The following is a 19,735-nucleotide window of genomic DNA, read 5'->3' as shown; positions in this document are numbered from 1 at the left end:
ATGGAAATGTCTAGGAGAAACAACGGCTTAGCCGTGAAGTGGTAGACCAAACAAGCTCACAGAACGGGACCGCTGAAGCGCGTAGCGTGTAAAAATAGTCCGTCCTCGGTTGTAACACTCACTACCGAGTTCCAAACGGCCTCTGGATGCACCATCAACACAAGAACTGTTTGTTGGGAGCTTCATTTAAATGGTTTGTATTTTTTATTTAACCATTATTTAACGAGGCAAGTCCGTTATAATATTCTTATTTACAATGACAGCCTACCCCGGCCAAACCCTAACCCTGATGACAATGGGCCAATTGTGGGTTTCCGTGGCCGAGCAGACACACACAAGCCTAAGATCACCATGCGCAATGCCAAGCGATGGTTGGAGTGATGGAAAGCTCGTAACGATTGGACTCTGGAGCAGTGGATGCTTCACCATCTGGTAGTCTGAAGGATGGATCTATGTTTGGCGGATGCCAAGAGAATGCTATTTGCCCGACTGCATAGTGACAACTGTAAAGTTCGGTGGAGGAGGAATAATGGTCTGGGGCTGATTGTCATCGTTCGGGTTAAGCCCCTTAGTTCCAGTGAAGGGAAATCTTAATGCTGCAGCATACAATGACATTCTAAACAATTCTGTGCTTCCAACTTTGTGGCAACAATTTGGGCAAGGCCCTTTCCTGTTTCAGCATGACAGTTCACCTGTGCATAAAACGAGGTCCATACAGAAATGGTTTGTTGAGATTGGTGTGGAAGAACTTGACTGGCCGGCACAGAGCCCTGACCCCAACCCCATCTAACACATTTGGGATGAATTGGAATGCCGACTGCAAGTCGGGCATAAACGCCTAACATCAGTGCCCGACCTCACTAATGCTTTTGTGGCTGTATGGAATCAATTCTCTGCAAAAAGCCTTCCCAGAAGAGTGGAGGCTGTTATAGCAGCAAAGGGGGAACCAATTCCATATTAATGCCCATGATTTTGGAATGAGATGTTTGACTAGCAGGTGTCCATATACTTTTGGTCGTGTAGTATATTTTCACATTTTGCAGTTTTAAGATTATTTCTGCAATTATACACATTTTGTCATGATTTATGCCATGTTAATATGATGAGAGGGACTAACAAAATCAATGGGGGCCCTCAGGAGGTCCGGAGCCTGCCTGCCCGGTCGGTAATTCAGCCAGGATTACTACCAGGTTTAGATAGCTGGCTAGACTAACTTACCTCGCAATCTAAAACATTTTAGCTGACATGGGCTAATTGAGTGACTGTCAGTGACTGACACAACAAGAGGAAAACTGCTGATGCAACAACCACATTTCAAAATTGCACCTTTGTCAAACCAAGTTAAGACTGAAAAAACAAAAACGAAAACAAAAAAGTGGGTGGGAGGCCCCTAGCCCCATGCCGTAGGGTTACAAGGGAAGGGTATATTACCGGTAACTTACCGGTAACAACTCAAAGTTGACCAGTAAACTACCGGAATTTTGGAAACTTTCAGGATTTTATGAAATGTTTATAACATGTCAAATATATAAAATCATTAAAAAAAAATTTTTTGTGAATGCTGTTTGTTTAATATGTCTGTTTGTTTCTCCATGCAGTAAGAGTTTTGTGTGGTCATCACTGGGAGTTACTGCCATGGCTTTTCTGACTGGAGCTCTGGCCTTCTGGACACCCATCTTCCTGAGCCGAGCTCAGGTCGCTCAAGGCATCCAGCCACCCTGCAACACTGAACCCTGCGACACCTCCGACAGGTATGAACGAATAAATTAATGAACAAATTAACGATAGCCTTTTTTTTTTGCCTTGAACTCTGACCTTTTTAGTCTCTTTGCTTGAAACAATAACACTTCAGTTACATGTTTCAACTGTCTAAAAAAATATATCTTTCTGTCCAGTTACATCTTTGGGGTCGTGACGGTGATGACGGGTATTTTGGGTGTTTCGTTGGGCAGCACCATCTCCAGGAAACTGAGGGACAGGGTGCCCAACGCAGACCCCCTCATCTGTGCTGTGGGCATGCTCGGCTCCGCCCCCTGCTTCTTCGCCGCTATCGTACTGGCGTCTACAAGCATCCCTGCCACTTATGTATGACATCAGCTCTTTAGCTTTTCCTGCTTGCTCTTTGGGGTTGCCAGGTTACTGTAAAAATCACTCTGTGACAAGTGCTGATGGACAAAATACTTCAGAAATTAATTTGATTGAGGTCCTGCTCTCACTAGGAGCTGCTAAAATGCTTTTGAACAAATGTTACGTTGACCAGATGTTGTTTTGGATACCTGTGAATGTCTCATTCTGCTCAGGTGTTCATCGGCATTGGGGAGACTCTATTGTCACTGAACTGGGCCGTTCTAGCTGATATCCTACTGGTGAGTCTGATTCACTGATATCTTTTGACTCTTCAGATTAACCAAGCAGTTTCAGTGAGTTAGGCATATGTTTCTGTATACCTTTCCAACCCTGCATATATATATATATATATTCCTTCTCTTCTCAGTATGTGGTGGTGCCAACCAGGAGAGCTACAGCTGAAGCTCTGCAAATCATGGTCTGTCATCTCCTAGGAGATGCCGGAAGCCCTTACCTGCTAGGATCTGTAAGACTGTCATTCATGGTTGAATCAAAACTCTTAGGCCTACAGTATGGTGTGTATGTCGCAGATTGACATTTATTGGGATGAGTCTTATCCTTGAGGCAGAACTGAGCGATTTTTGCTAGATGGGCCAGCTGCAAAGTCAAAATTTACTATATTGTAAGAAGTCATGAAAACAAAAATGAGCTTTTTGGTCTTAATTTAAGGTAAGGGTAAGTCAGTAGGGTTAGCAGTGTGGTTAGGGTTAGGTCTAAAATCAGATTTGATGACTTTGTGGTTATGCCAGCTAGTGACCACTCAGGAGGTTTGCCTCCAGAACAACATTCATGCCAAAAATGCTAACCTGCGTGCATGTACGTCAGTAACCAGTGACCATCAAGGTTGAGGTCAATTTCAATTTAATAAATGTTCTCATTAAATTATCATTGATTTGACAAAATTTGATATGGAATTGAGTCAGACCCCTGTGACTACTGCCTCTTTTCTTGCCCCTATCGGTCTGTAGATCTCAGACGCTCTGCGTACATACCAGCCTGACTCTCATACGTGGAGTTTCCGTAGTCTGGAGTACAGTTTCCTGCTGTGCCCTTTCGTAGGGGTCCTGGGTGGGCTCTTCTTCCTCATGACAGCCCTCTACATCACAAAGGACAGGAAGAACGCAGAGCTACTCACTGCAGGTACTATAGGGACATATGGTTTCATATGGGTATATGGTTGATGTATGGTTTCATATGGGTATATGGTTGATGTATGGCTACATATGGGTATATGGTTGATGTGTGTTCTGCTTGTATGTTTTTTAACTAAACATGCCAGAACTGTGAGGGTTTGAGTTAGTCTCTTGTGATACGGTTAAATAAATGTTTTGTTAATGGCACGTGAGATTTGATTCTTGGCACCAAGGTTAGATTTGATACTATTTGGGCTTTTATATGCCATACATCCTACCTTTTGAATGTTCTGGAAGTATGATGCAAAGCCAAATGTGTGTGTGTGTGTGCGTGCGTGCGTGTGTGTGTGTGTGTGTGTGTGTGTGTGTGTGTGTGTGTGTGTGTGTGTGTGTGTGTGTGTGTACGTGTGCATTCTTGTGCACATGCGGGTTTGAGGCTGGCAGTGGACTAAGAGCTCTTGGAGTGTGTTTGTTCGTTGTGTTCGCTTGCTTTGGTGCCGAACAGAGTCATGGCACATGATCGTGATGCTTACTCAAGGCCATGCCTGGACAGAGGCTCTCTTTGTCCCCTTCATAACTCTTCTGAACCATCCCAACACGCTTCCTCTCAGAAACTGCTCTTCCTCACAACCCAGATAGACAACACACACACAATCAGTACAGGTCCTTGATTAGGTTAAAAAGGAAACAGACGGTGAGAGGGCAAGGCTCCCTCCACAGACAAAGACAACATTGTGTTTTAAGTTTAGTATCTTGTAAGTGTAGTTTCTCAGATACCTCACAATCCTCTTCAGTCTGTGGGCCTGTGTTTATGAGTCGTGATAGAAGACCCACCACCTAAGGAGATAAGAGTTGGTTCCTTCCTTCCTGATAAGCTTTTCTGTAATCTCTCTCTCTGATTTCCGACCTGTATTACTCAAAACAGTCATCTGCAAAGCAATTGTTTCACATGCATGATACCGTCTAGTAGTTGCCTTTGTGTTCCAGACAGAAAACTTTTTCATGTCTAATACTGTTTCCCTGGGTCTCTATCTTACTGCACCTCTCTCTGTGTGTTTCAGGGGTGTGTGATCCAGTAGATCCTCCTACTCGGTTTAGTGCCATGGCAGGCTCCACAGATTGCTGAGGTGAAACTGGGATCCTTGGAGGACACTCGGGCTAGAGGAAGATATGTTAGGTTAGATGTTGTTTGGTATGTGACCAAACTGAGAGTTGGGGTGATTGTCTGTAGTACCCCAGACCACTCTATATGAGAAAATAATGCAACTGGTAAAACGGATTCCAAAGCTGCACACTGATCCAAAGAAAATGAGTTGTGGTCCATCGTACACAGAACTGTTGTTAAATGATGTGCCTTTTATTGCAAAAAATGTACACCCATTTTATAATTAAGGTCTTTTTGTCTGACCACATCAATGTTTTTATCTCACACAACCTTAATTGGGGTGGCAGGTAGCCTAGTGCTTTGAGCGTTGGGACAGTAATTGAAATGTTGCTAGATCGAATCCCCGAGCTGACAAGGTAAAAATTGGTTGTTCTGCCCCATGAACAAGGCAGTTAACCCACTGTTCACCGGTAGACCGTCATTTTAAGTAAGAATTTGTTCTTACCGGACTTGCCTAGTTAAAAAAATAAAAAATTGTCCTTGTAGTGTCCTAAACCATACCTGCCCCTGAACAACTGAATTTTCGGGGGAACAAACCAGCAACAATTGAAAAAAAAATGAATCTGTCAACCCATCCATTTAGTTAGGACGTTCCAGATTGACCTCTCCCTCCCCAGGCCCAAGCGTTCCTCTTCCACCCAGCAGCCAGCTGCTTCTTGCTAATGAGGACGGTAGGTGCTGTAGCAGGAGGTCCTGGGTTTAAGATGGAGGCTTCTCCACTCCACCTCACAGTGTGCAAGGGAATCCCCTGCCAATTCTCACTTTTTTTTCTAGCTTGGTCAATCCACCTATTAAAATCACTGCAAAATGATTAGAATAATGACCATGTGGCAAGAAATGTGGAGTTTAGTTGCTGTTGAGTATATGTACATTGAACTAAAATATAAAAGCAACATGCAAAGATTGAAAATATTTTACTGAGTTACTTATAAGGAAATCGGTAAATTGAAATAAATGAATTAAGCAGTAATCTATGTATTTCACATGACTGGGAAGGGGTGCAGCCATGGGTGGGCCTTGGAGGGCATAGGCCCACCCACTTGGCAGCCAGGCCCACCTACTTGGCAGCCAGACCCACCCACTTGGTAGCCAGACCCACCCACTTGGCAGTCAGGCCCACCCACTTGGCAGTCAGGCCCACCCACTTGGCAGTCAGGCCCACCCACTTGGCAGTCAGACCCACCCACTTGGAAGCCAGGCCCACCCACTTGGCAGTCAGGCCCACCCACTTGGCAGCCAGGCCCACCCACTTGGCAGCCAGGCCCACCCACTTGGCAGCCAGGCCCACCCACTGGGAAGCTAGGTCCAGCCAATCAGAATGAGTTTTTCCCAACAAAAGGGATTTATTATCACAGACAGAAATACGCCATGTTTTCCCCAGCACAAGGTGCACCTGTGTAATGCTCATTCTGTTTAATCAGCTTCTTGGTATGCCACACCTGTCAGGTGGATGGGTTATCTTGGCAAAGGAGAAATGCTCATTAACAGGGATGGAGAAAAAAATGTGTGCACACAATTTGAGAGAAATAAGCTTTTTGTGCATATGGAAAATGTCTGGGATTTTTTATTTTTTTTTCAGCTCATGAAACATGGGACCAACACTTTGCATGTTGCAATTATATTTTTGTTAAGTGTAAATGTGTGTTTCTATCAAAGTAAAACATTTGGTGTGTATTTAAAGTCTTGTCAAGCCTAGTGCTCTTTGAGCCTACGTTGCACACTTTTTTTCAGTCTAATCATATTCACTTGAAATGGCGATGTTTCATCAGAAAAACAACAAATGCAGTGATTCAGACATGGCTGCAGAACAGTTCAGTGGAAATTGAGCAGGAATGAAGTACATTACAAACATTTTTCTGAGAGTTTAACAGAGAAACGTTTAAATATGCCAATGAATCTTGCAGGATGTGAATGTAGTCTACCATTAGGAAGGCTGCTTGTGTTCGAAGCAGAAATTAGGTACATGTATTGTCTGTCCTGACAGTACGCTGGCATTACTGGCTGTGTGGAGACTGAATGGGGTTTTAATATCCCTGTGTTCTGGGCTCTAGCTATTAATGAGCTTGGTACCCTCCCATCACCTGACTAATAAGCAGAGCTGGTAAGAGGTCATCTATCTCTACCAACATTCAAGATGCTGCTAACCCACCTGTTCCTAAACAACCATAACCATGTTCCACTCCTAACCAGCCATAATGATAAAACATTTTACTACCAGTACTTGAAGTTTAGGGTGGATTAAAAAAAGATAAAGTATTAAATGACGTCACCTGGTGCCCGAATAGCAACTTACAGTAGATCTCACAAGGGAAGAGCTGTCCACATACAGTTGAAGTCGGAAGTTTACATACACCTTAGCCAAATACATTTAAACTCCGTTTTTCACAATTCCAGACATTTAATTCCAGTACAAATTCCCTGTCTTAGGTCAGTTAGAATCACCACTATTCTAATGTCAAAATAATGGTAGAGAATGATTTATTTCAGCTTTTATTTCTTTCATCACATTCCCAGTAGGTCAGAAGTTTACATACACTCAATTAGTATTTGGTAGCATTGCCTTTAAATTGTTTAACTTGGGTCAAATGTTTTGGGTAGCCTTCCACAAACTTCACACAATAAGTTGGGTGAATTATGGTCCATTCCTCCTGACAGAGCTGGTGTAACGGAGTCAGGTTTGTAGGCCTCCTTGCTTACACACGCTTTCTCAGTTCTGCCCACAATTTTTTTATAGGCTTGAGGTCAGGGCTTTGATGGCCACTCCAATACCTTGACTTTGTTGTCGGTAAGCTATTTTGCCACAACTTTGGAAGTATGCTTGGGGTCATTGTCCATTTGGAAGAGCCATTTGCGACCAAGCTTCAACTTCCTGACTGATGTCTTGATGTTGCTTCAATATATCCACATAATTTTCATCCCTCATGATGCCATCTATTTTGTGAAGTGCACCAGTCCCTCCTGCAGCAAAGCACCCCCACAACATGATGCTGCCACCCCCGTGCTTCACAGTTGGGATGGTGTTCTTCAGTTTGCTAGCTTCCCCTTTTTACTCCAAACATAACGATGGTCATTACAGCCAAACAGTTCTATTTTTGTTTCATCAGACCAGAGGACATTTCTCCAAAAAGTACAATCATTGTCCCCATCTGCAGTTGCAAACCGTAGTCTGACTTTTTTATGGCAGTTTTGGAGCAGTGGCTTCTTCCTTGCTGAGCAGCCTTTCAGGTTATGTCGATATAGGGCTAGTTTAACTGTGGATATAGATACTTTTGCACCTGTTTCCTCCAGCATCTTCACAGGTTTAATTGCTGTTGTTCTGGCATTGAGTTGCAATTTTTGCACCAAAGTACGTTCATCTCTAGGAGACAGAACCCGTCTCCTTCCTGAGCAGTATGATGGCTGCGTGGTCCCATGTTGTTTATACTTGCGTACTATTGTTTGTACAGATGAATGTGGTACCTTCAGGTGTTTGGAAATTGCTCCCAAGGATGAAACAGACTTGTTGAGGTCTACAATGATGTTTCTTAGATCTTGGCTGGTTGCTTTTGATTTTTCCATGACGTCACGCAAAGAGGCACTGAGTTTGAAGGTAGGCCTTGAAATACATCCACAGGTACACCTCCAATTGACTCAAATGATGTCAATTAGCCTATCAGAAGGTTCTAAAGCAATGACATTTTCTGGAATTTTCCAATCTGTTTAAAGGCACAGTCAATTTAGTGTATGTAAACTTCTGACCCACTGAAATTGTGATACAGTGAATTATAATCTGTCTGTGAACAAGAAATTTGTTAAGTGGTCGTAAAAATGAGTTTTAATAATTCCAACCTAAGTGTATGTAAACTTCCGACTTCAGCTGTATGACACATCACACCTTACTCAGTGGCAGATGGTTACATTGACATTATAAATTCAAACATTTATTTAACAAATAAACAAATTCAAACGTGTATTGTACGTCAACAGGGATAGGCTAAATCATGAATGTAAAACTAGCTACTGAATAGAGGGGGAAATGATCTAGTAGTTCATACAAGTAAATTAACTTTAAAAAATGTATTTGATAATGTTACTTTGCTGTCTACAATTTTAAATTTGCTGTTGTGGCAAAATCAATTTGATTCCATCCCCGCAGGAACGCATCGAACCAAAATATTCCTTCGGGGAAGCTCCCAAGCCATCAAGACCCACGCCTCACGCCATTGGCCGTTCGATAGCCACGCTTTCACCGCCGCGTTCGAGGAGTAGCAGTCTGCCTGCCACAGTGCCACATCCAACCAGCTAATAGTAGGATTATTTACTGACAGATAGCAAGCTAAATGCCACCACGCTCCATGTAAATTTAGCAAGCTAGCTAGCGGATTAGATATGTTAATTAGTAAAATTGTTTGTTTTCAGTTACAAAAATTTAGCTAAAGTTGCATCATTGGCATGGTGGTTTTGACCTGGGTCCACCCTATGTTCCCCCTCGGCCCTATGTTCCCCCTCGGCCCTATGTTCCCCCTCAGCCCAATGTTCCCCCTCAGCCCAATGTTCCCCCTCAGCCCGATGTGTCCCCTCAGCCCTATGTTCCCTCAGTACCCACTGAACCAATTTCAATCAAAATTGGCTCAAATGCTTACTGCCCAAATAATTTGTTTTGTAATCAATTTTGGCCTTGTTTGGGGACGGAGATCAGCAGAATAATACCCAGGGTGCTTTGCAAGTGTTAATTTTCACGTAAAAGTGTCTGCTAAATGAATAATGTTACCACACTATAGTGTCATGGCACTTCTGATACCAATGCAGTACATTTGGGGTCATAGGGGGCATGGTTAGGGAGTAACAGATTTCATGTAATATTTTACATGTAACGGATTACAAAAAACAAACTGTAATCCATTAAATTACCAGCAAAAATATTGTAATCTGATTACAGATACTTTTGAAAAAGTAGATCATTATTAAAAAGGACTACTTGTAATTTCAGAAAGGATGTTTGTGTAAAAAAAAAAATTGGCCCACATTTCTGTTTTCACGACATTGAAAAGGTACATTGAAAAGGCACAAGTTTAAGTTTTCCGCCTGAGCAAGTCTGACCACAAATCAGAGACCACTCTGATGACACGCTATGATGCGTTTGATGGATCGCTGAAAAGGAGCAGGAATAGGCTTTTATAGGCTACAGTCTAAACTAGGTCTTCCAATAGTGCGACTGCTGTCGACATCCAGAGATTATCCAATTTGAATAAAATCTTGGGGTAAGAATGACAGCAGTGGTGGAGCCGATGGGCGATACGGATTTCACTTATTATTGACATCTACATAGCGCGTTGATGTGAATCACACTGCTGCTCTCTCATTTAGCTGTTTACGCTTTATGGATTGTTGTGGTTGGCTGTTCACAAATGTATGTTTATTTGAACTCAATAATGGTTTAATTAAATAAGTTTAAACTGCCTATCAATCATTGTTTTTGCGACTAGTGCGCAATAGGGTGTAAAATTCACTCTTGCAACAGCTGCATTGTGTGGATCCCTGCCTATAGAATATAAGGTTGAGGAGTTTCTCCCTTCTAAACTCGTGCGTGGTATTGTGCTCCACATACTGTCAAAAACAAGTTTAATTTAAGAAGACAACGAGTTTGGCTTTTGTTGCTCAATCTAATTTGTGCTGATAAAAAATATATCCATAGGCCTAATGGACATGTGCAAACTGGCACACTTTTGATAGACTTAAACGGCTGCAAATTACCAAGATATTGAAAGTGTCACCGACAAAAATGTAAACTATAGGCCTGTAGCAAATTCAGCATTAGGCATTTAGCACTCTCGGTAGTGCTCAAAGCATGCCGTTCTATGAGAGCAGCATTTATTTTTCAACTCGAAGCAATCAGTCCTCCATGACAACAAAATCATAAACAACAGAGAAGGCTAACTAGGAGGGGGAGTTGGAGACAGACAAGCTTGGCTAGAGAAAGAGGGAATTAAGTATTTATCAATACTACAATGTAATTGTATTTATTTTTGTGACTTGCAAACCTGCTGTAAAATGAATAAGAGTTCTGGCCAAATTAGGAGATGAGGCCAAGTCATTATTATTCCTTGTGTGCCCATTTATAGTTTAGGAGCCAATGGTGGTCATTGGAGAGAGTGGAGATGGCTCTATCAGAGGGATTGGGACCGGAGAACTGGGAGGGCATCAGACACTTCTCTGAAGTATGTGTGGTGCCTCCACTCATCTCACTTCGGTCTCTCTGTGGACCCACTCTCCCCAAGTAGAGCCCCACCAGCCACTATACTTTCATTTAATTCACAAGTTATTACAAACTGACCACAGTATTTAAGTGGCAGTCTTTCTCCAGTGTATTTACAATGACATAATCCACAGATTTGTGGTACATTAGTGCAGAAGTAGGAACTTAAAAGCCCTAAAAAGGCACATTGCCTCAAAGTACATAGAAGTACTTTATGTTTTGTTTGTGTTCTCTGTTAATAAATGTTTGCCCAGCCTACATGTTCCTACCTGTTCACATGTTTTATATATGTAATGTATACAATAACTATTCATTAACTGAAAACTATGTTGTTGGCAAAGAGATATGGAACTCTTTCTTATTGGTCTATTAACTAATTTACCCAAAACTCCACCCCGCCAAAACAGGCTGAAATTTCAGGCCATCTTTTCAAACAGCTCTTATACTACAAGGGCATTTTCATAATTTTTATTAATCGTAGACAACTCAAGCCATATGAATTTATAATCAACAATTCAGATTTATTCAAAATAGATAAACATCATTGTTATCAACCCCTTGTACAGCCGGCCCGCTCATTAGGCAGGATTAGCTGGGCCCGCTCATTAGGCAGGATTAGGCAGGCTCTCATTAGGCAGGATTAGGCGGTCTCTCATTAGGCAGTTTTTCATTAGGCCGGATTAGGTGGTCTCATTAGAATCGGCCTTGATTATCACATTCACGGACATTGATTTTTGGTCCGACCAAATCCGAACCTATCACAGACGTCTATGTTTTGTTCAGATTTGGTGCGGTCTGGACCAGACAAACACAGACGTTTATAAATTACATTACATTTAATTACATTTTCAACTTTCATTCAGAACTGAAAATGTACCTGATATCATAGTCTGGAAAATACGTATTTTCCAATGTCTTTAACGCCTTTTCAACAACCGGAATAATACGATTTTTCACCCTTTCATTCTGAACCTAAATTTGACCTAATTTCAACATCTGGAAAATACGTATTTTAGACGTCTTTTCAACGTGATTTTGCTTAATGGGACTATTCTACTTTTGCAGGGGCGGCATATTTTTGGTCTCGCCTAGGGGGGCAGAAAGGCAAGGACCGGCCCTGACCCCTTGCCTTGGGGGACATGGTAACTTTAGCAGGACAAAATGCAACTATACAAAGTAGAAAGGGAGAGAGGAAGAGACAGTCCATCACCAGCATACTTGTAGTTTTTGTATCTAAAACCTGCAATTATATTTATAATCCAATCTAATTCGTTGGCTAGTTTGTCAGTTTACGTATAGCATTCATTGTATTTAGCTCGCTATCTGCGACGCAGCCGGTAGCTAGCGAGCTACTTTGCCGCTTTGGATGCAGCAGGCAGACTACCGGCCGAGATCAGCCATGCTTCTTTTCTTCTCCCTCATATGCAGGCTAAATAGCGATATAAATCAACAGTCAATCCAGTAGGGTCTGGAAACTATAGTCAACTTCGATTGGTCAATCTCAACGGGATGTCGCGGAGTAAATTCAATAAAATAAATCAGTTCATTCAAATGTTGGTCCTTCATTGAAAATGAATATTTGTTTTGAATATTGTGTTTTATCGCCCCCCAAAGTGTTATATGAATCTATTGTGAGTTTCTCCTTCGGATGCAGCGGTGGAAGCGTTGCTGAGAGCCCATTGGCTATCGGAAAGGTCAATGTTGTGGGTATTGAAGGTTTGGGAGCTTTTCCCGGAAGAAACATTTCGGTTCAACTTGCCAGGAGGAACATCTCGTGTGACTTGCGGTAAGTAGGTGGCACTTTATTTTTTATTTTTTTTGCAAAGAAGCCAATAGGAAAACACTTATCATGATGACAACGTTTAGATACCCAATCTTAAATTACTTCTTACAGGAGCGCTCTCTTCCGGTAGTATAAAGATTGCCACGAGTTAGCTCGCCGAGTCGGAGAGTATCCATCTTGAAAAGCAGCCTCCGGCACCTTGCTCAATTTTAAACGGTAAACGCCATTTGTATTTGTTTACCGCTCACGTATTGAGTTATGTGATTCAACGATTTATGTCACCTGCCATTAAGCTAGCTAAATAATGTATTAGTTACCTTAACGTTAGCTATTGCTAACTAGATTTGTCAAGTCAGGCACCACTGGCAGGCCGCGAACACTAACAGAATAACCAACTAAATTTAGCTAGATTAATTGCTAGCTAGACCTGTTTTTTAAGCTGTTTTTTTTTTTTGCTGGCGTTTGAATTGTTTCTGTACAATTTGCATGAATGCGTATGAAGTAAAACGTTGGCTCAAAGTGATTTGTGTTAGCAACATTACATGCTAACTAGCCAGAGAAGCCGGTTAGCTTTATGGCCTGCGTCAGAATGTGCACGAATGTCTACAACAAATGTCATGCATTTTTAGCTAACAGCCAGCTAACGTTTCCTTTTATCTCCATGGGTAGGTGATCACTATGTCTGACGACGCTGAACAGCAATTAATGGAGACGTCCGAAAATGGAAACGAAGCAGAAGAGTTGAATGGAGCAGAAGAATCCACATTACAGGCCGAAACGGAGGAACAAGACAAACAGAGTTGTGAGGAAGAGGCTGCTGTGGAGGAAGTGGACGCCCAGAACGGAGCGGCAGAAGGGGGACAGATAAATGCAAGCAAAGGCGAGGATGACGCTGGGTAAGTATGTATGGTTGTTTTTACATAGTCGTATTATAATAACGTTGGTTGCAAACGTTTTATCTTTTGTTTAGTCTTGGCGCCATGCCCAGCCCATTTGGGGGATGGGCTTCAACTGGCTAGCATTGTTACACTTATGCAATCGGTGTTTTGAGTTGCGGTGATACAACCGAAGTGTAAACTCCCAGTTTTATTGGCCTGTACAAGTTTGTAAGCCACAATGTGTGCCCCCCGAACTTGAATGAAATTTAAGTGCCTGCTCAGTTGTCAGTTCATGAGCTTTGTCCTCGGTCCTTACTGATCTGTGTTTCTCTGCAGCAAAATGTTTGTTGGTGGACTTAGCTGGGACACTAGCAAAAAAGACCTGAAAGACTACTTCTCCAAATTTGGAGAGGTGACAGATTGTACCATCAAGATGGACTCAAACACAGGAAGGTCACGCGGGTTTGGGTTCATCTTGTTCCAAACGGCAGCAAGTGTAGACAAGGTGTGTTCCATAGGAAAGGTGACATGATTTTGATATCTTACATTTGTGGAAGTTGGGCTTTGTAGACATTTTTTTTTTTTTTTGGGCAACCTTGAAGGTTCTTGAGCAGAAAGAACACAGGCTAGATGGACGACAGATAGACCCAAAGAAGGCTATGGCAATGAAGAAGGAACCAGCCAAGAAGATCTTTGTTGGTGGTCTAAATCCAGAAGCGACAGAGGAGACCATCAGAGAATACTTTGGAACCTTTGGGGAGGTTTGTCACTGTCCTATCATTCTACGATGACCTCTGCATGACCCTCCTGTGTTTCAGTAGCTACGGATGTTATTGATGTGTTATTAATTTGTTTCTTTCTCAAACCTTTTAGATTGAATCCATCGAACTCCCAGTGGACCCCAAATTCAAAAAAAGGAGGGGTTTTATCTTCATCACGTTCAAAGAAGAGTCCACTGTTAAAAAATGCCTTGAGAAAAAGTTCCACAATGTGTGTGGAACTAAAGTTACAGATGGAAAGGAAGGTCTTGTATGTATATTTCTTTATTTTTCTACTTACTGTTGGTGGAGATGTGCATGCTGGGTGTATCCTATGTCAATTTGGATAAGCATCCTATCTGTGTGTGAAATGCTAACTTGTGTCTAATTGCAACTTTATTTGTGTATAGTCTTCATTCCCTGCTGAAATGCTTTGGGGCATGGTCACTCACCCTGGCTTGAAATAATGTATCCTCACTAGGGCTGGGTGGTATACCATATTTTACGATATACCGGTATTGATGTACGGACCGGTTTGGGTTTTTACTTTACCTTCTATACTGGTATTTGAATGTTTGGTTTGTTAAATGTGATAAACCGTGGGTAACATCCATTTGCATAGTTTACTTGGCTACTTGAGTCATCTCTCTCTCATGCTGCTTTCTACAGACCTAGCCCCGCCCCCTGTCACTCAAAGAGCGCCTTGTTGTTCCTCAACCACGAGACACTTGCGTTCAGTCTCTCTGCATGATCAATGCAGCACATACAACAATGATGCTGTTTTCACTTTGCTTCTTCATATAAATCCACTAGTGTTCTATAATGACACTATTAGTTTGTTTCTTACATCAGCAAACCGCTCGTTTGTCTTAGCAAGTTGCCCTAAATCTTGAGCCGCTAATAGCTATATGTTAGCTACATGAAGTAGCTAAGAGAACATGCAATGTATCTGACGCTTATAGGGTCCCCTAGGAAACAGAATTAGAATAGTCGTTCTATTTCCACGATTGCAACAGTTATGCTCAACTTTTACTTCACTGCATTCCTAAATAAAATACAGTACTTTTTACTCCAAACATTTCCCCTGACACCTAAAAGTACTCGTTACATTTTGAATGCTTAGCAGGACAGGAAAATGGTCCAATTCACACCCTTGTGAAGAGAACATCCCTACTGCCTCTGATCTGGCCGACTCACTAAACACACATGCTTTGTTTTTAAATTATGTTTGAGTGTGCCCCTGGCTAGCCATACATTTTTATTTTTAAATATATAATAAACCTAGAAAATGGTGCTCTCTGGTTTGCTTACTATAAGGAATTTGAAGTTATTTGTACTTTGATACTTAAGTACATTTTATCAAATACTTTTGATACTAAGTGTATTTAAAACCAAATTCTTTTACTCAAGTAGTATTTAACTGGGTGACCTGCTCGAGTAACTTTCACATCTTTACTTTTACTCAAGTATGACTATTGGTTACTTTTTCCACCACTGCAATTGAGTGCAGGAAATGATAAACGTGCTGAAATTTGTTTTGGTTGAAGGTGAATTGTTTTATACTGTTCAATCAGAATGGAGAGACTCATTGAAACCACTTAGAATATGTGTTGCCACCCTGGGATCGCTCGCTACTCCTAGAGCACCCTGGGATCGCTCGCTACTCCTAGAGCACCCTGGGATCGCTCGCTACACCTAGAGCACCCTGGGATCGCTCGCTACACCTAGAGCACCCTGGGATCGCTCGCTACTCCTAGAATAATAAAAGCTCAACATTTGCACTAACTAAAAAAAACTTACTTTTTTTAATACCGTGATATATTTTGGCCATATCTCCCAGCCCTAATCTCACTGACATTTTCATGTTGCATGCAAGAGTTGTTTTCATGGTGTTAAATTATTTGACCGCTTCGTTTCATCAATTTGAACACATTTTTCTTATTTGCATTTTAGAGTTCAGATTTGTATTTTTTTGTATTTAAAAAATATATATATTTGTATTGACATTCAGTGTGACTGAGATGGGGGTCCAGTGTGAGCTCTAAGCTAAAATCAATGCTTCAACTTAAGATGTGACTTGTCTGAATTAGCCCTAGCATGTTTGTACTCCATGCTGCGATCTCTTTACAGCATCCTGTATAATTAAACATCCTCGTTTGTCATCCCAGTGTGAGATAAAAATCGCCCAGCCCAAAGAGGTGTACCAGCAGCAGCAATTTGGAGGCCGTGGTGGCGCCAGCTATGGAGGAGGCCGGGGAGGCAGAGGCCGTGGTGGTGGTGAGTATTAACAAAATGTCACTGAGTTAGTGACCAGGGCATAGAGAAGGTCTGTGTACAATGGGTTCTACCTGCAGGAAGACACTCTGGTCTAAGGCTGCGAGATGGGTGTGGTACTCTAGGCAGGGACGGCTCAGAGAAACTGGATTGCTAATTGGCATCTCTGGACTGAGGTTTTTTTTTCCTCTTTTTTTTGTGAAACCAATTTTTAGTCTGACTTGGAACCACCTTTTTGTTTCCCTCAGGCCAAAACCAGTATGGCAACCAGGGTTATAATAACTACTGGAACCAGGGCTATGGCAGCCAGGGCTATGGCAGCCAGGGCTATGGCAACCAGGGCTATGGTTATGGTGGGCAGCAGGCCTATGGAAACTATGGCGCTTACGGCAACTATGACTACTCTGCTGGATACTACGGAGGTGGCTATGGAGGGGGCTACGACTACAGTGAGTATACAGACCTCTGGCAAGCGCCTACCTGATTTATATGACTTGTCTTTGCACAGAAGCACTCAGTCCTCTCTCTCTATTCCTGCAGACCAGGGCAATACAAGCTATGGGAAAACTCCAAGACGTGGAGGTCACCAGGGTAGCTACAAGCCATACTGATCTCATGTAGTGCAGGTATGCATTTTAGTGTCTTGTAACATTGTGGTCCTATATATATATATATATATAGCTGTTAGATTTGTGGCATTGATGCTAACAATTCCTTGCCACGATTTAGTCTGGCCCAGGGGGAAGGCTATTGTGGATTAGAATGAAATTATCCACTGTTCATCAATTGGATTTAGAAAGTACCGTTCTGTTGGGGGACAGGAAACTTTGTTTTAAAAGGACACAACCTCAAACCCTCAAATTTGCCCACATAATCTGCATCAAAGATGCACCCCTACAACTACACTACTGGATCAATAAGGGTTGATGTTGCGGTGGACCATGTTCTAGAGCGGGAGATGGGAGACTATCTGCTTAAAGCTGCACAGCAAATGTAACAAAATGTATGCCGTTTCCCTTAATGCTATGCTATGACCGATCTAACCAGCAGCATTGGCTTCCTAATCATCCCCTTCTTGCATGCTTGTTGCTCTAGCTGTTTGCTCTTTTAATGCAGGGTGGTGGGGGTCGTGTCATAAGTGGTGTGGCAACAATTCCCTTTTTCTCCTCTCTTAAAGGACTCAAGTAATCCAGATTTGAGACTGGGGTGCGGCAGTGTGCAGGACTTCATTCTTTCCTTTGGGATGACAGACTTGAACTCCACTTGTACAGACCATCTGAGGAACTGGGGGAAGCAAATGTCACGTTTCCACAGTTTTTTTTATTTCATCATTTTTTTTTTTTTTTGGTCCACATTTCCAGAGATGGAAGTAATTTTTACTGTACTTTTTGGTACCTTTTGAATCTAATGTATTGTATGGTATTTTACATGGCGACTGGATTTACATGAGCATCGAAAGCTGTCGGAGCTTTTCAAATAAAGCAATTTTGAGTAATTTTTTTCTGGTTTCTAGATTACTTTCTTTTCTGACTCTGCAAGTTGGCAACAGAACTTTCAACAAGGAATTCGGTGTAGGATTGGCGATCATGTTAAAAAAACAAAAAAAAGGGATTTATCTGATTATTTTTTTTCTTCCCCCTTTTAAGATTTGTCTCTAGAGAATGTCTGCTTGTAAATGGAAGCAACCAATATATTTTGGATTCATTTTTAATTTTGACCTGTGTTAAGTGGCATTTACACCTAGTTTTATGCTTAAAATATTGCAGGGGGGGTTGCAGCCCCCTGGAATTACATTCCACCAGTGTCTTTGGCAAATTGTTATAAATAAACATTTTTGTTTAATTTGTGTCCATCTCTATTTTAGTGCGTAACTTATGGATACTGTCCTTGGTGTTAAGGTCATCAAATGGCACATTTACAATCCTCTTGTAAACTATTTGTGCTTTTCCAACTAAGGTTGCTGACACGTTTTGGCATATTTAAGTTTAATTCAGTATTTTTTTTTTAACATTATGCTTTCATTTTATGGCTGGGCTGCCGGTGTAAGTAAACCAAGTTATTTTTGCCCAATTGGTAGAAAGGTCTGCTCTTATCAGTCAACCAATGAAATATTTAAAATCATATTTGGGCTGCCTATGTAAATGAAGCTGTACGCATTGCAAAAAGAACACAACTTACATGTAGGTGATGTGGACAGTGCTTTTGCAATGGCAGACGGAAGTGTGTTAAAATTCGTTGAGTGTCATGTCAGCTCTACAAAGGGACTTACCTCTAATCCTAAATTCCCACCTGTTAAGTGTTCTGTTCTACGTGATTTAATTGCACAACTGGTGTACCAGGTCTAAATCTGTCCCTGATTAGAAGGGAACAAAGGAAAAAAATGAAGTGGAACTAGGTGTTGGTCTATAGTTGAGTATTGAGGGTGTTCTACACAATCCAGTGACAAATTGCCTGTGAAGCGTCTCACTTATTATACACACTAGATCAATTGTAATTGAACATGGTGGCATTCTGTACATGTGTACGTTCTGGAATGTTCAATTGAACTTCAACAGTAGGGTACTGAATGACCAGTTGAGCAAGGTGGTGGGGAACATGGTTAGCATGGCCACTGCCCTTTTTAAATGTTGTCTAATCTGTATTATGTTTTGCGTGAACCCCAGGAAGCGTAGCTGCAGCTAATGGGGATCCTAATAAAAATACCAAAAAGGTCTCTCATTGCTTCAAGCCACACCCAGCAAACGTACCCTGAAGTCTCTTCCAAAATAGTTTTGGGGGCAACTTGTCATTCAGTACTAACCGGTCTGCAACAGTTAGAGCGAACCAATGCACCTCATGTTCTTTCAGCCTGGTCCCAGATCTGTCTCCAATAGCCTGGTCCCAGATCTGTCTCCAATAGCCTGGTCCCAGATCTGTCTCCAATAGCCTGGTCCCAGATCTGTTTGTGCTTTTGCCTACTCTATTATCAAGCCTAACAAGTTGGCAGAAACTGACTGGCACCCAGGCTAGCCACTAATCAATGTTTCTTGAGCTACAGCTGCTATTCTGAGAAATGTGGAAGACTGCCTCTGAAGAGATGAATATACTGGTTTTGATCTTTAGGCCTGTAGAAGAGATGAATATACTGGTTTTGATCTTTAGCCCCGTAGAAGAGATTAATATACTGGTTTTGATCTTTAGGCCTGTAGAAGAGATGAATATACTGGTTTTGATCTTTAGCCCCGTAGAAGAGATAGTGTACTTTAATTTGAGGACGCATCCTGTTACCATGACAACGTAAGAAAAACAAACATTTTTTTTTTCAATGTCATCTTTATTACTCTAAGGTGGTGTTTACACTGGCAGCAACGCAGATATTTTTTTCAGAGCTGATCTGATTGGT

The 19,735-nt window shown here is 41.8% G+C and overlaps 2 protein-coding genes across 10 annotated transcripts in view; both read left to right on the top strand.

Moving 5' to 3' along the window:
* Positions 1–18,195, top strand: part of spns3 (SPNS lysolipid transporter 3, sphingosine-1-phosphate (putative)) — a 47,634-nt gene extending 29,439 nt beyond the window's left edge. For 3 of the 6 annotated variants that reach the window (XM_031807907.1, XM_031807905.1, XM_020463875.2), the window contains 14 exons: positions 1,599–1,751; positions 1,896–2,085; positions 2,301–2,366; positions 2,495–2,593; positions 3,096–3,267; positions 4,322–12,446; positions 12,555–12,659; positions 13,113–13,339; positions 13,658–13,826; positions 13,924–14,082; positions 14,195–16,356; positions 16,602–16,802; positions 16,894–16,979; positions 17,531–18,195. In XM_031807907.1, coding sequence (XP_031663767.1) covers positions 1,599–1,751; positions 1,896–2,085; positions 2,301–2,366; positions 2,495–2,593; positions 3,096–3,267; positions 4,322–4,386 — 745 coding nt within the window. In that variant the 3' untranslated portion in view covers positions 4,387–12,446; positions 12,555–12,659; positions 13,113–13,339; ... (4 more) ...; positions 16,894–16,979; positions 17,531–18,195. The remainder of the gene's footprint in view (positions 1–1,598; positions 1,752–1,895; positions 2,086–2,300; positions 2,367–2,494; positions 2,594–3,095; positions 3,268–4,321; positions 12,447–12,554; positions 12,660–13,112; positions 13,340–13,657; positions 13,827–13,923; positions 14,083–14,194; positions 16,357–16,601; positions 16,803–16,893; positions 16,980–17,530) is intronic. The other 3 variants (XM_031807906.1, XM_020463873.2, XM_031807908.1) reach the window with 3 other exon arrangements.
* LOC109872444 (heterogeneous nuclear ribonucleoprotein A/B-like) lies at positions 11,731–18,195 on the top strand. 4 transcript variants are annotated; one of them, XM_020463656.2, is made up of 10 exons: positions 11,731–12,446; positions 12,555–12,659; positions 13,113–13,339; positions 13,658–13,826; positions 13,924–14,082; positions 14,195–14,350; positions 16,248–16,356; positions 16,602–16,802; positions 16,894–16,979; positions 17,531–18,195. In XM_020463656.2, exons 3-9 carry the CDS (start codon positions 13,122–13,124, stop codon positions 16,962–16,964), a joined length of 1,083 nt encoding a protein of 360 aa, XP_020319245.1. In that variant the 5' UTR covers positions 11,731–12,446; positions 12,555–12,659; positions 13,113–13,121; the 3' UTR covers positions 16,965–16,979; positions 17,531–18,195. The 4 variants fall into 4 exon arrangements, with proteins under 4 accessions (XP_020319245.1, XP_020319246.1, XP_031663770.1 ...); XM_020463657.2 differs by lacking the exon at positions 16,894–16,979 and having other exon boundaries at positions 12,331–12,446; positions 17,531–18,193; XM_031807910.1 differs by lacking the exon at positions 12,555–12,659 and having other exon boundaries at positions 12,335–12,446; positions 17,531–17,951.
* Positions 18,196–19,735: the final 1,540 nt, after the last annotated feature.

The sequence above is a fragment of the Oncorhynchus kisutch genome, linkage group LG28 (assembly GCF_002021735.2).
Source record: "Oncorhynchus kisutch isolate 150728-3 linkage group LG28, Okis_V2, whole genome shotgun sequence".
Lineage (NCBI taxonomy): Eukaryota > Metazoa > Chordata > Actinopteri > Salmoniformes > Salmonidae > Oncorhynchus > Oncorhynchus kisutch.
The sequence above is the reverse complement of the archived record's forward strand: the minus strand, read 5'-3'. Positions and strand labels throughout refer to the sequence as shown.